Source organism: Galeopterus variegatus, unplaced genomic scaffold, assembly GCF_000696425.1.
Source record: "Galeopterus variegatus unplaced genomic scaffold, G_variegatus-3.0.2 Scaffold2748, whole genome shotgun sequence".
Lineage (NCBI taxonomy): Eukaryota > Metazoa > Chordata > Mammalia > Dermoptera > Cynocephalidae > Galeopterus > Galeopterus variegatus.
This window is the reverse complement of record NW_007728859.1, coordinates 198,308-213,939: the sequence shown is the minus strand read 5'-3', so window position 1 is coordinate 213,939 and position 15,632 is coordinate 198,308. Positions and strand designations below refer to the sequence as shown.

Genomic DNA, 15,632 nt, shown 5'->3' with positions numbered 1-15,632 from the left:
ACTGGCTGAGCGAGGTATGGGCGCAGCACCAAGGGTTGCGATCCCATTGCTGGTCCCGGTCCGGTATGGGCGTGACACTGAGGGTTGCGATCCGTTGCCAGACACGAAAAAAGACAAAAAGGAAAAAAAAAAAATTTCTAGTCTTTGGTTTTGTGCTCAAAACATACAATCAAAGGGGAGAATTCCAGTTCTCTCATAAATTATTCATTTTTATTTTTACCTGCTGCAGAAGGCGGAGTATGGTGTTGTTTTGCAGTTGTGGCACATACTGTTGCAACTCTGGTTCCTTTTCAGGTTGTTCCCTTACCCAATTTAAAACCTATAAAATCCATTAAATTGAAAAAGAATTATACTTTCTACGTAACAGATATTAAAACGTGAAACTCTTTCAGTTTTTTCAATATACAAAAACATCACACAATGCAAACAAATACAAAATGTTCCATGAAGCTGTTGATATTTGTCTGAAGGTGACTGACAGCAATGGCTAAATTAGTCATGCTGCTAATTTACCTCCAAAGGTTTGTTTAGCACATCAGAAATACCTTTTCTCTTAATATAAAGAAAAAAGACAATGAAATGTGCACCAAATTCAAACACAAAGGACAATATTTCTCTCTTAACAAACATATCAAATATAAATACAACCCAAAGTGGCAATAAAGCCAGCTACATGGAATATAACCAAAAGTTAAATACAAAGGCTTACCTTTGTGACTCTCTCGCAGAGTTTTAGTGGATTAAATTCTACTTCCAGCCAGTTGTAAAGGTCTTTCACTTCTGGGACAACATATTGTAGTACGTTAAATCTGACCTATGGTAAGCAAAACAAAAGGTATAACTGCTAAAGAAAATTTGCCAATTGAGTGTCTCTAAACAATAAATTAAAACTACAGGATTGAAAATCTGAAAGACAAAAGATGTCTAGCCTCAACCCCCTTTAAATTTACCAAAGAGAAATCCTAAGTACTACGCTGTTGAGTCTCTTGCCCTATATTATGCACCTACCTATAGGGAAAAGCCCCACAAGAACTTAAAAAAGAAATAAGAACTGTAAATCAACACAATCAATAATGATATTTACATAACAAAGTCAAGGGTTTGGATCCCCATACCAGCTGGCCACCAAAAAAAAAAGATATTTATATAGACAATTACTGTGGATAATAAATTACATAGACTAATTTATTATCAATAACAAGTAAAATACTAAAGCTTATAATAACTTTACTTTTATATTAATTGTCACACAAAAATCATCACGTCAGCACTATTTCTAATAGCCCCGAACTGGAAAAAACTGGAAAATGCCCATCAACAGGACACTGATACATTCATATAATAAACAGAAATGGTCAAAAGAGAACAGCTACATAGAACAAATGAATAAACCTCACAAACAATTATGAAAAGAATTTCACTTATTATTACATTTGTATGAACTTTAAATTTTATATAAAATGCCCAAATAGGCAAAACCAATTTGTGGTGTTATAAGGCAGGACAGTGGCTACTCTCGGGAGTATGGGAAAGAGGTGACTGCAAAGAATATTTTGAGAACTGACCCAATTACTCTTATGATTTATACTTTTTTTAATGTTATACTTTAATGTTTCTAATTATATTTGAATAGAACTCAACTTCCTATCACAATAATGATGCCAATTGCATAAACTTTCTTATAACAGCAGACAAGAGTATCATAATTTTACAAAGCCAAAAGCTGCCTTTTACCAAATCCTATCTAACCTACCTACGTTTCCACCCTGGAATACGTCACAGGTTCGGAACTGCTAACCCAAGGACAGAGTAACTGCTGGGACAGAGCAAAACTTGAAAACACAGGAGTGTGTACCATACAGACTGGGTCACAAGACTGAGGCAAATGCTGGCAGATCCCATCCCCAAACGAAGAGGATGTCCACATAATTGAGTACTCTCGTCTAAGTTTAACTCCAGTAAAAAACGGGTACATGGGCCGGCCCGTGGCTCACTCGGGAGAGTGCGGTGCTGATAACACCAAGGCCCCGCCATATAGGGATGGCCAGTTAGCTCATTGGGTGAGCATGGTGCTGACAACACCAAGCCAAGGGTTAAGATCCCCTTACCAGTCATCTTTAAAAAAAAAAATAAAAACAGGTACATGACTGTTGTCCTAAAACATCTGAATATGAGCCACTGTAAGGGTCCTTATATCTTTATTGCAATAAGATGTGCTATTAGCATCCAAATAAAATTCCCCCAGCTCTAATTTCATTCCTATCAAGAAAGTATTTTAGATTCTCCATTTAGTCCCCCCTCCAAATAGGGAACTATGATAGGTTATCATAATCTACTGTTAAATTTCTTACTAAAGTTAACTGGCTTTCTGATTTAAAAACCGTCCTCTTATAAACTTCATTAATTTGAGACTTTTCCTGAGATAACGGAATCATTCTCACGGTCTCACAAATTTAGTTATGAGCCCGAAGCTCAGGTCTGGACCCCAGACATATAGCGAAATTTATAAATGCCTCAGCAGTCAGCTAATCTATTCTCACCTGACAACAACCAGTACTTTCTCTTAAACTTCTATACTTTTTTTTTTGTCATTTTTCGTGACCGGTAACGGGACCGCAACCCTCAGTGTTGCGCCTGCACCGCGCCCAACCAGTGAGCGGACCGGTCCCTACATGAGATCCGAACCCTCGGCGGGAGCGCCCCCACACTCTACTGAGTGCGCCGCTGGGCCGGCCCAACTTCTATACTTTCTATGGGCACAATGAGGGCTCAAACATGGCTGCTAGTCCAATGCTCCCCATCACTTATCCCTGACTCAGCATAAGAAACCACCTTTGGGCCGGCCCGGTGGCACACTGCTACAGTGCGCCGCTTGAGAGCGCGGCGGCGCTCCTGCCGAGGGTTTGGATCCCACATACAGACCGGCCACTCACTGGCTGAGTGAGGTGCAGGCGCGACACCGAGGGTTGCGATCCGTTGCCGGTCACGAAAAAAAAAAAGACAAAAAGGAAAAAAAAAAAAAAGAAAGAAAGAAACCACCTTTAATATCAACATGTGACGTGTAGAGGCATGACCTCAAAAGATATGGCTTATACTTTAAGCACATTTCTTAGGCTTCAAAAAAAATTTTTTTTAATGTATTTGCTTATAAAATATCTTCCTAAAGACACTGCTGTTGTTTTGTGACATCTAATCCTATTTCGATCCCGCAGAAAATTTGTCCGAGACAAAGCTGAACTTTTTGAGCAGTGGTAGTGGACTAAAACATACACACAAAGCATACAAAGTAAAGAAATATTCTTTTATAGAATAAGCTCTTTTCAAAAGTTGACTACAAAGGGAAGCTATATCACTGCTAAAACAGATAAATACATCACAAGAGAAAAATGCTGCTATCTAATAAGCTTAATAGTCCTTACCTAAATCAACTGACTCTTCCAGAAAATTAAGGCCTTTTATCTGGGTTTTACCAGAGTGACTATATAGGTGGTTCCACAGAATACATTTTCACAATGTCTAGGACAGCCTGACTTGTCATTATCCTTTTGGTATTTCTTTAATTGTTCTATTCACAAATCAGGGACTATTAACTGTTTAGATTCCATTTTTTGCAAACATACAGTCAAGTTGATTTTTCCTTAATAGATTTCTCTAGCGCTTGTCCCTCTTCTTCTTAACCCAAAGCAATTTGCTGGAGGGGATTACTGCAATATCACTAAGTCAGACCACTGTGAATGAGAATCCCTAGAATCTAAACTCGCCTGGAATAAAATTCCATCTTAAGTATCACTTGCCAAGCACATAATAGGCATTTGACAGATTTCCACTGAATCTGAAGTTTCCATCATGAGTAACACTGTAAAGATACACAAATCTTAGGCTTGACACTCCGAAATTAATGTAGTATATCTGGTAGGTAAAACCTAGAAATCTGCATTTTAAAAAGTATTTCACACAGAATTTCATTGCAAGAACCACCACTTTAATAACATAAAATAAAAGCTTAAAAGAGAAAAAAGTTGGAAACGTTTTAGTTTTCCAAAATCAAACCTAAATCTACCCCACCTTCTCTCCTACTCTCATCATCTCACCTACATCAGCTTGATTAGTCTTCCTACAGCCCCCCGAAATAAGCCATGAATCTTCTTGCCAATCGTTACTTTTTCTCTTACTGAGTGGTTCACAGTATTTCTCAGTGCCAGTCCAAGTCCTGCTACAGCAAGGCTCCCACCAATTTAACCCCAGCTCACCCAGGAATCACCTCAACTGAACAAAGTGCTGATTTACACCAGTGGTTCCCTGTCCATGCATCAAAATCCCCTAGCAATGAATCAGAACTCCCAGTATTTAATCATGAATTATTAAACCTGATCACAAAGTTTTCTATCCAAAGCTACAAAACTACTGAAACTTATACTAACCATATCATTAATAAGGCCAATTCGCGTTGGTGGGGCTTGAAGACCTAGTAGTGTTGCAAGGCGACGTTGTTTTTCAACTATAATGCCATCCATATCCAGAAGTCGAGCAATATCAGTACGCTCAGGAGTAATAGGGATGGAAAGGGTGGCCAAAAGGACTCTAGTAGACATTCTGAGGAGAACAAAATTAAATCTAAGTTTGCAAGTGTTACCTGAAGCAGAAATCATCTGGTAAGATATGCCAGTGACAGAATACATACATCATCATAGTGAACTATATTCATAAATATTATTCTATCACAGATGGCATTAATCTGTGCTTAAGTGAATACCTGGAGAATCAGAACTTCATCACCCACTTACTATTGTCAATGTTTTCTAACTACAGAAAAAGATTTTGGTTAGATAGCAGAAAAGACACATTCATGGTCCCCACACTTCCTCACAAAAATAATTAGGGCAGCTTTAAAAACTAAAGAAATAAGTGGAAATAAGGGAAGAAAAATTACAAGTACCATATGCAAACACATTTTGGGGAGCGGTGGAGTGGGAGAGGGGCACAAGGTGAAAAGCTAAATTTTCACTTCCCTGAAACACAAGAGGGAAATCAGGCTGAATTCAGAAAACTATGGAATGCTAAGGATTGTGGGCTCTGGAGCCCCGGAGCTGAGGGCTAGAATCTCAGTGTCACCATTTGCAAGACTGTGACCTTAAGATACTTAATTTTCTGAGTCTAAGGCTGTTGTGAAGATTAAACCTAATAATGTACATACAGCTAAATAGCCTAATGCTCATTATTATTATAGTACTCTTTGAAGGAACAGTGTTAAGTATCTTGAAGGAAAATACATTTTTTTCTTGTATCGAACAGACGTGGATTACATAAGAGACCAGGGAATGACATAATGGACACTGTCCTCAAGAGTTTCAAAGAAAATATACCAGCAGAATTCATTGAGTCGGTTCTATGTATCACTGTAAAACTATAAGAAAAACAATTTGGTGCACATAATTCTACTGGAAGCCAAAATAATATTGTCTACCAATACAAGAAAAAAACCGACATGTGAGTTGCCTTAGTCCAGCTGAAATGTATTTTTGAAACACGACTGAAAGAAAACAAGCAATATACATAATGTTAAAAAAGTAAAATGGGGCTGGTTGGTTAGCTCCGTTCGTTAGAGCACGGCCGTATAACACCAGGGCCATGAGTTCAGATTCCCATACCTGCCAGAGGCCAAAAAATTAAATAAGTAAGTTAAATGGTCTATAGGTTGTTGGGTCATGTGTGTGTAACCCAAATATTCTACAGTTAATAATTTATACATGAAAAAAATTATTTGATAGAAGTACATCTCGTTTTATTTGTTCCAAAAATAGACATTAACACAGTCATCTTCTTAACCAATTTTCTCAACCGGGCTTTTGGTGGAGTTGGTTATCAGACAAAAGACACTACACCAAAGACCAAAAACACAGTCAAAGAACAATATCTGGAGACATTTTTGGTAGTCACAACCGGGGGGCTGCTACTGGTATATAATATGTAGAGGCTAGGAATGCTAAAACATCCTACAATACAGAGGACAGTGCCCCACAACAAAGAACTGTCCAACCCAAAATGTGACGAGTACAGAGGCTATGAAACCCTGACCTAGACAGAACATACTACTACTATGCCATTTGGTAGAAGATATGGTTCACAATCTCAACACTATCCACCCATAACATCCTTACCTTTGCATCTCATCTTGTGTAAGATTCTTCCTCATTTCTCTAGACAAGTGATAAAGACGGTGGAGTGTAGATGCATGAAAAAGAGCATTTCCAGATTTCCAAAACACAGTTGAGACTTTGTTATAGTAATTTGCCATTAACTGAGGTTTAGGTGGTTTTTTAGACAAGGAGAATAGCCCATGAATATCTTCCACGGCTTTGAATGCTTCCTAAAAAAAATTAGCAGTATAAATTACAGGCATTGCACTCTAATACAAAAAAATCTAATTCAAATCATTCTATGAAACCTGAAACACAGAACACAAAAATAAAAGCAGCAGATAAAATGTCTTCATGTGTTGTTCTTTTTATTCATCTATAATTTAATACCTGATATGTTTAAGAAAACAACCATAATTACAAAAACACTAACTCCTTAAATTTTTTAAAATTCTTTAGGAAATACCGTAAAGTAGATAGAGCACACTAAAAAAGAAGACATTTGCATATTATCATACCACTTGGGAGAATACAAAGAAAAAACTTGGAAATGATGTAAAACAGAATAAACAGATGATTTCTGAGTGCTGAGATAATGGGTGAATATGTTCCTTTAACTTAATCCATTTTTTCTATAATAACCATTTTTGTCTTCTATAGATAGTATTTAAGATGGGTTTCCCTACGGAAAAGGAAAATATTATGGGGTGAGAACAAAAAATCAAATCACATTTTCACTTGGCCTTAAAAACTCCCGGTTTTTAGTTTCTTCCTCTGTAATTTCAATTAGATATATTTTGTTAAATACATAAAGGCCTTCAAGTTTTACGGTTACAAAATCATGTCAAAATGTCTTTGAGGATTCTTATGGAAAAAGGCCAGGTAGAGGACGAGCTTCCCACCACCGCTGAGATCTCCAATGTATGGTATTCACCACACAAAATTATTAAGCTAACGCAGCACCAAGAAACCTAGGAAATAGTCTAGTGCACACTTCTACAACTATCTGTAGTAAAGGACAAGTTTATTTTATTATCAAAGTAAACAGACACAAAATTATAATGAAATTGCTATAAAAAAAATTGTAAATGTTTTTTGCCTCTACTTACTTCACCATGGACTAAACCATTCACAGACTGACACCAGTCATGGAACCACACTTTGAGCAGCAATAAAGACATACCGTTTTAAATTAATAAAGGGACACGAAAATCAACTACACTGTATATTGATAAATTAAAATAAAATAAAATAAAAAATAAAAACATACGTTTTATTCGGAAAGAAACCAGGTCTGAAAGAAATTACGTGATCTGGCCTAGATTTCACAGACAGCAACTAGAACCAAAATATTCTGAGATTTCCTATCTAGAACTCTCCCTATTCCATCAGACAATCTTAAATTCCTCACCTTATCTATTGAAATTAACCAAAACATACTAAGATGAAGATACTCATTATTAGTGAAAAAAAGTAATAGGCCATTATTACCAGAAAGAAAAGCTAATAATTCACACATACCTGCCATAATTCCATGCTGATAGCACTGTCCAACTGAACAAGCCTGGTTTCCAAATGCATGGACTGGCTCTCTGGATTATTAAGATTGATTGCTGTACTTTGGTTATGGTGGCGCTGAATCTGCGATAAGTGCATTCTCAAATTGTCACACAGTTTACGGAACTCAGCCTTACGGGTATATTGGAGGCAGAATTTGAAAGCTATAAGCATAATTATAAAATATATTAGGTACTTCCTACTGTCAACTTAAATATCTGAATAGATTTTATTTCACATATTAAGATCAGTTATTTAAACAAGATTCACAAACTCATCAGTCTTTGAATGTAAGCGTCATAACTCATTTCATGTGTCCTGACTACCTCTTTGACTGAACCGTGACAAAATCAAAGATGATGCAGTCATCACGTCTGGCCTAAAACCAAAATATATTCTGGTACATAAATGAGAAACTATTGGAACTTAGATCTAGGAAAGACTTACATTTCAAAGATCTATCACTCCAAATCCTAAGAGTAAAAAATTCTAGCCTGAAATACAATGAACTTTGACACCTAACTTACATAGAAAGCAACATGCTTTTGTACTAATTAAAACTATGTAATAAAATTGGAGGCTTACAGTAACCTAATTTCAACTGTGTACATAGATGTATATATGCACTACTTGCTCCATCATTAAAGAACACGGTAATTTTCTAATGTCATACATGCAATACTTTAATAATTTTTAGAATATCTTTGTCCTCAAAAAATATATAGTATTTCTATTTCAACAGGCTTTTAAAAAAGGGATACAGTTTAACTTCACATTAATATTTATGTCAAGTTACAAAAAAGTCCAAGTTTACTTCTATTAAGTGAAAATACACATATGCTAGCCATGTAAGCAAAACAGAACACAGGTTCCAATATTCCTAGTAAAACATTCTTAGTCACAAAGTCACTCAACACTCGAATAAGCAAATGCCAATCATCCCTGTAAGACTGACAACACAAGCTATACCTAGAGCAAAGAAGAAAAAAGCCACAAGCCACTCTCCACTAAGTTACCCAGTCACATACAGATAAAAGGTTACATTACCGCAGGAAAGAGTATCAAGTGACAGAGAAAGAGAGAAGATACTTTCAATACAGGCCTTCACAGATTAAAAGTGCATGCAGAACAACTGCATATTTATTAAGATGATCCTTAGTCATCAAGAAGGCTTAATTCTATATTCAGTGATGTTGTTTAAGAAAAAAAAAACATATTTTTCATGGAATCCTTTAAAAACATAGATCTTAAAGAGATCTTAAAAACCCAGTGCACAGCTAAGGAACCTTCTAAGGAATATGCAACAAGGTGCCAAAAGTAGAACTCAAGTTTACCAGACAGCAATGAAAAAGTTTATTATTTTCAGTCACCTAGGGAATTCCAAAATGATTTTAAAAGGTCTTTGAGACATCAATGGGATACATTTCATAAGGAACTATCTTTAACTAGTACAACAAATTTCTTATTCAGTCATTAATACTCAAATGAATGCCAATCGGGGCCGGCCCGTGGCTCACTCGGGAGAGTGCGGTGCTGATAACACCAAGGCCCCGGGTTCGGATCCCATATAGGGATGGCCGGTTTGCTCACTGGCTGAGCGTGGTGCTGACAACACCAAGTCAAGGGTTAAGATCCCCTTACCGGTCATCTTATAAAAAAAAAAAAAAAAAAGTGAATGCCAATCATATTTCAATAAGGGTAAAAACTAGTTAAGTACAATGGAGAAAAGGAAGTTAATCTTCTGAAAAATCTATTCTTAAGTCAACTTTTCAAATCAATTTACTCAGATTTCATGTTCTCATCTTACCTTGTTGGGCAATATCATGGTAGAGGCGCTCTACTCTAGAATTGTTTCGAAGTAGGTCCAAACACTGTCTATATGATTCCCAAAGGAATTTAACCCACGGAGTTAAAAGTAATCTGTCAGTACGATCCTGAGTGTCTTCACCACTTACAGCACTTAGGAGAACACTACAGAGAAAGAAAAATGTTGAAAACAATTTTAGACATGGTTTCCTACTTTGCCATGTGATTAAAAAAAACAAACCCAACAATGATCATCATAAAATAGTGCAAGTTCTTCCAACAACTTTGTACACAACGTAAGGTTTTCACTGTCTACTAACAATTCCCAATCTGTATTACAACGATTTAAATTAATATATGCCCTTCTATTTTAAGACTGTAATTTTCCATTTTTATGCATTTTGAATATTACTTACATAATTTTTTTGGTTACCATACACTTAGAACTTCAAAGATATGCATTCTTTCTGATAAACATCTACATTAAATGGGAATGATGGAGACCCAGGTGAAGAAAAATGTTGAGTTAACTATGAAAAGATTTACTAGAGTTTAACCACATACCTCTCAGGAGTCTGGATATTATCTAGGTCTTCTATGTCCAGGACCATCTGCTGGGATTCTTCTTTAGCAGCTTCAGTTTTTTCCTCTGCCAGTTTCAAATACGCCCTAACAACGTCCTCCAGAGATTTGATGTTTACCTAACCGTCCCACCAAAAAAAAAAAAAATCCGAACTTAAACTGTTTCTTCCAATGAACCATAAAATGTTCAAAAAGCAAATTTTAAGAGATATAAAATATGTTAACTCTGAAAAGTAAACTCTTCTGCAAATTACTAAAAGTACTTATTAAAGATATAAAATCCAGTTCTGGTTGTACCTGTTGACATATGTTCTTATACTGGTATAATCCTTCCTTAGCCAAGTGGCTCTTGCGAAGATCCACGCAAAGTTCCAAATATTTCAACATAATTGGCTCGTGTATCTTTTGCCATGTTCTATGTTTCTTACTTTTCATAACATCATAAAGAACATCAAGAGCAGGTTGCTTTTTGCCAACCTCAAGAAATTCTGAAAAAGTAATTCAGGAAAATTAAAATCAGGTATGCATACTACACAAAAGTTCAAACCTTGCTTTTTCAACAAGCTGTTTTAATTTAATCCACGACCACCTTTTTTAAGATCACGTTATTTTTGACTTCTAAAGCTATGCCGTAATTATCCAAGGTAAAACAATGAAAAGACTGTTTGAGCATCTCTAATCTGAAAAACTGAAATCCGAAATGCTCCAAAAACTTTTAAGCTCTGACATGATGCTTCAAGTGGAAAAGTCCACACCTGACCATGTGTGATAGGTTGCAATTAAAATGCAGGTGCATAACACAGTTTATTCAGTGTCCCCAAGGGAAAAGACCTTCCCAATCCCCTTCAGCTGCAATATATCTTTTCCATGTATGCCTGCACACTTTTGCTTTCTGATGGTTTGATATACACAAACTTTGTGTCATCTGCAAAATTATCAAAAGTATTACATAAAATTACCTTCAGGATATGTATACAAGGTATACATGAAACACAAATGAATTTTGTGTTTAGACTTGGGTCTCATCCCCCAAGATACCTATGTATATGCAATTTTTCCAAAATCCACAAAAATCTGAAATTCAAAACTCTTCTGGTCCCAATCATTTTAGATAAGGAATACTCAACCTGTATCTCAAAATATGGTCTACAGGTAAAACTGAATTTCATTCAATTCCATTGTGATTTATTAAAAGTTCCAGAAATCGAAAACATGAGGGAAAAAATCTCCCCCTTGCAAACACAGCAAAGTTCAAGTATGACTTCACAGTCACACTGATCAGGCTGATGAAATTTCTGCCAGTTCATGCTACCACTAAAGGCAAAAGAACATATTAGATTGCCTTTGCTCCTTTAAGACCAGGTAACTATAAAGTGGGTCTATTTCTGGGCTTTCTATTCTGATTATCCTCTGTTAATCAATATGTCTAGTCTTTTGGCAATACTACACTGTCTTGATTGCTATACCCTTATAGTAAAGTCTAGAAATGAGACAGTGTGTGCTCCAACTTTGTTCTTCTTTCAGTGTTGTATTAGTTATACTAGCTCTCTTGCCTTTCTGTATAAACTTTATAATCAACTTGAAAATCTACAAAATAATTTGCTGGGATTTTGATTGGGACTGCAATGAATCCACAAGTTTGGAAGAACTGAAGATACTGAGTTTTCCAATCCATGAACAGAGAATCTCTCCACTTATTTACCCCAGTCTAAATATGAGAAAAACATTAAGACAAATCCCAACTGAAAGATGCTATGCTTTGAATATTGGTGTACCTCCAAAATTCATACTGAAACTTGATTTACCATTGAAACTGGTTAAACTCAATTTTTTTCCCCATGGCTGGCCAATACAGGAATCCACACCCAACTGAGATATCCAGTCAGCCCTAAGTTCAATTTAATATTCAAAAATTGCCAAATTTCACACACACACACACACACAAAAAAAAAATCTTCCCACTGCCCATTTGAAAAACAATTTGTGGGAACTATAACACTATAAAAATGTCTTAAGACACTACATCTCCCTTTTTTAAATCATTATTTTCCTCCTAAGGAAAAAAAATTGGACAAAATTTTTTTTCTTTTATTTTCTTTTTTTTAAAAGATGACCGGTAAGGGGATCTTAACCCTTGACTTGGTGTTGTCAGCACCACGCTCACCCAGTGAGCAAACCGGCCATCCCTATATGGGATCCGAACCCGTGGCCTTGGTGTTATCAGCACCACACTCTCCCGAGTAAGCCATGGGCAAGCCCAGTCCGTTTTATTTTTAAATGGGAGTGTGGTTTCTTATTGCCATTCTAAAAAAGTCTTATTTAAGGACAGAACTAAAAGCATTTTTCACTTCCCAAAGAGTCTATAAAAATTTCTTATTCCAAATCCCATATTTTTACTTCGAAACAAGTCTCAATCAAGCCAAAGCAACACATGAAAAGATGTAATTTTATAGGACAAACACCTCCACCAAACAAAAACAAAAACAAAAACAAAAAAAAAAAGAAAAACAAAACATGGATAGCAGACAAATAAAAAACTGGAATGGGAACAGATTTTTCATGATAATCCATGATGGTGAGTTTTCCTGTCTTTATCCTAAACTTCTACACAAGGAGGATTTAGTTCCTCTGAATTATCAAAACTACCATACACTAAAGGCTCTATTCCAATAAAGAAATGTTGATTTCCAAATTAATATTCTAGAAATTAAAATTAAAATCTGGTAGTATAAACTAAGAGGGTGGCATTCTGAGTTTACCTTTCAGACACGTGACTGAAAACTATGTATCTATAAGAAAAAGGAAAAAAAGTGTAGGTCAGCCCTTCATTTTCACTAGTTTGTGCAACAGACCAAATAGATAAGCGATAATGTTACTCAATCTGTGGGTTTAATAAGAATTTTATTTTTTAAGGCATTGGTTGTACAGTGTTACAGGATCAGGAGCACCTAGCTTGACACTACTAACATCACACATAATCTGCAAAAGGAGCCTTCCTCAAATGATTACAGGATATGAATTTCTTGCTTGTAATTGCTGGGCCAGTTTTCTCACTTTCCTCAAAGATTACTATAAGTTTTTCAAAAAATACTGCTCTAATATTCAAGCTTAGGGTGACCTGAATGACTGTTCTACTTAAATTTATTTACATTTTATTAAGACAATGCAACCAGTTAGGTCTAAATGTTTGGGGTTACAAATGTCACAGATCAAACATTTAGATGAAGAGATTATTTCTGCTAAGTGAAATGCCCTTTACTTGTTTTATTTAATGTTTTGTAAGCAGTGCCATGTGCCATCCACAACCTGCTCACTTTGACACTGAGAAGGGATCCCTCACTCAAAAGATAAAAAGTACAGAGGTTACTACCTGGAAGGTAAGGCATCTCCACAACAGAACCCCCCCCCCCCACTACAGCTTAAAGGAGCTGCAGCAAGTAGTCAACTACAAACAAAATTCAAGTCTCCCCCCACCCCCAGAATCCTTCTCTCATCTTGCCTACTTTAATTTCAGATGCTTACCCTAATTTGCCCTTCATGAACCAAGTCTATTTCAACTTAGAAACTGAAAAAAGATTTGATAAATGTATGCATTCTTTCTAGTTTTAAAAAGTTACAGAAATACTAAATTCACATGAAGATTACAAAGGAAGTACTGATGAAGGAAACAAAGCCTGAATACACCGAATGTGTAACAGGCCAGAGACTACAGTGCCTACAAGCATGGAAAAAAATGCCTGTTGGTAAAGAGTACAAATAACTTTAAAACAGATCTATAATAGATATGCACCACAGTAATTTCATGCAAGTCATTTTGCATACCATAGTATAATTCTAAGTTTCAAAACATCAAAAATGTGGTAACTTTGCTACACTTTAGTTTGAGTGATAAATTTCCATTTCAACCTATTTTCTTTCCTATGAATTTATAAACGTCCTTAAACTTCCTGCCTGTTCTAACCATAAGATCGCTAGTTAGAATGACTAGTTATCAGATCCATTTTGTAGTTTTAATAGGTTTTTTAAATTACTCTAGTCCACAGAATGTGGAATTATCCTATTTCACAGATGGTTCCAAGTTGTTACTTTTAGTTTAAAAAAAGTATGTGACCAGCACATCTCTGGCCCTGACATATTATCAGTAGTATCGATTTTACGTAGTGACTCAAACTGACCTTTTCACAAGATGAATTTCCAAACAGCTAACAAAATAAGCTCTACAAACACAAAACTGGAACAGACACGGTATACCCATCTACAAGATATCAGGACTTAAAAACCCTTAACAGTAAAGTGTTCAAGGACCACAGACATACATAAGCCATTTTCACCCCCATAATGCCAATGTGATAAATGCCTCTTGAAGAGATCGGGGCACACAAATTTTCCCTGCAGGCTACCATGGTCCTAAGTACACATATGGAAGGAAACAGGAATGGCAGGTAGCAGCGTTGTGGCGAAAAAAACTTATCTCTGTGTTAACAGACTTTGGTTTTAGTCTCCTGGCTCAACAACTAACTCCCGGAGTGACCTTGAAAAAGAAAGCCATTCTGTCTCTCGGCCTCAATTTCGTTATCGTTAGGAGAGGACCTCAAGTCCCTTTATAATATTAACTCTGACCCAACTTCCTCGATTCAGAATAGGCTTTTGGACTGACCCCAATCAATGCCAGGAAAATAAAAACACACAGGAAACCGGTTAAATGGGTCAGAGACCCAGAAGCAGATATCAAGTGGCTGGCTGAAGGCTCAGTGGACCCTGACCCAGCAAAGCACCGCGCGGGGCTCGGGGGGGCGGAGGTTTCTGCGGGAGAGCCCGAGGTGGGACTGCCGAGCTCCCGGCCCCGGTGGGAGGTGGAGCCGAGGTTCTCGCGTGCATTGTCCCCGGGAGGGAGCCATGTTTCTTCCTCCCCAGCACTCCCAGACGGCGGCCGGGGGCGCGGGGCCCAAGCAGACCAGAGTCCCGTGGTCTGGAGCGCCAGCGGAGGCGGACAGGGGTGAAGGAGTCTGGGTCCGAGCAAGGCCTGTCTCCCGGGCTGCGGCCCCCGAGACGCACCAGAAGGCGGCGTGGGAAAGGAAGGGCCCCCGGGGTGACGGTTCCGGGCTTCGCGCCTCCCAACCCCTGGTCGGTCGGACTGGGAAGGGAAACCATGCCCAACCATGGGCTGGGACGGCGGTGGGCAGGCCGCATCGGGCTTCTCTCCAGCCGCAGCCCGGCCAGCGGAGCAACGAGAAGCAGGCCCGGGCCCTCGACCTCCGAGGCCTCGGGCCGCCCCAGTCCGGCGCGCCCCGACCCCGCACTCACCGTTGGCGCGCTTGAGGGCATTTTCCGGCCTCTGGAAATAGGCCGGCATCTTGGCGGCAGGCTCAGCTCACCCGGCGTCAGGGAACTCCTTAGTGGGCCTGGCCGGGAGAGGAGACGAAGAGGAACCAGCGCGAGGTTCCACGCGCCTCGCCAGCAGTCGCCCGCGCCCAGCCGGCCAGAGACGGAAAGGGACGGCCCACGTGACTCCCGTGCGGCGGCGGTGCCGCCGCCCAGGCCCCGGATGTA

The 15,632-nt window shown here is 38.1% G+C and overlaps 1 protein-coding gene across 1 annotated transcript in view; it reads right to left on the bottom strand.

Moving 5' to 3' along the window:
* Positions 1–15,571, bottom strand: part of EIF3A (eukaryotic translation initiation factor 3, subunit A) — a 33,888-nt gene extending 18,317 nt beyond the window's left edge. The window contains exons 1-9 of the mRNA XM_008582874.1: positions 15,387–15,571; positions 10,380–10,570; positions 10,065–10,201; positions 9,502–9,665; positions 7,659–7,858; positions 6,159–6,367; positions 4,422–4,593; positions 710–814; positions 221–319 (exon numbers count right to left, since the gene is read on the bottom strand). Coding sequence (XP_008581096.1) covers positions 221–319; positions 710–814; positions 4,422–4,593; positions 6,159–6,367; positions 7,659–7,858; positions 9,502–9,665; positions 10,065–10,201; positions 10,380–10,570; positions 15,387–15,435 — 1,326 coding nt within the window. The 5' untranslated portion in view covers positions 15,436–15,571. The remainder of the gene's footprint in view (positions 1–220; positions 320–709; positions 815–4,421; positions 4,594–6,158; positions 6,368–7,658; positions 7,859–9,501; positions 9,666–10,064; positions 10,202–10,379; positions 10,571–15,386) is intronic.
* Between the last annotated feature and the right edge of the window lie 61 nt (positions 15,572–15,632).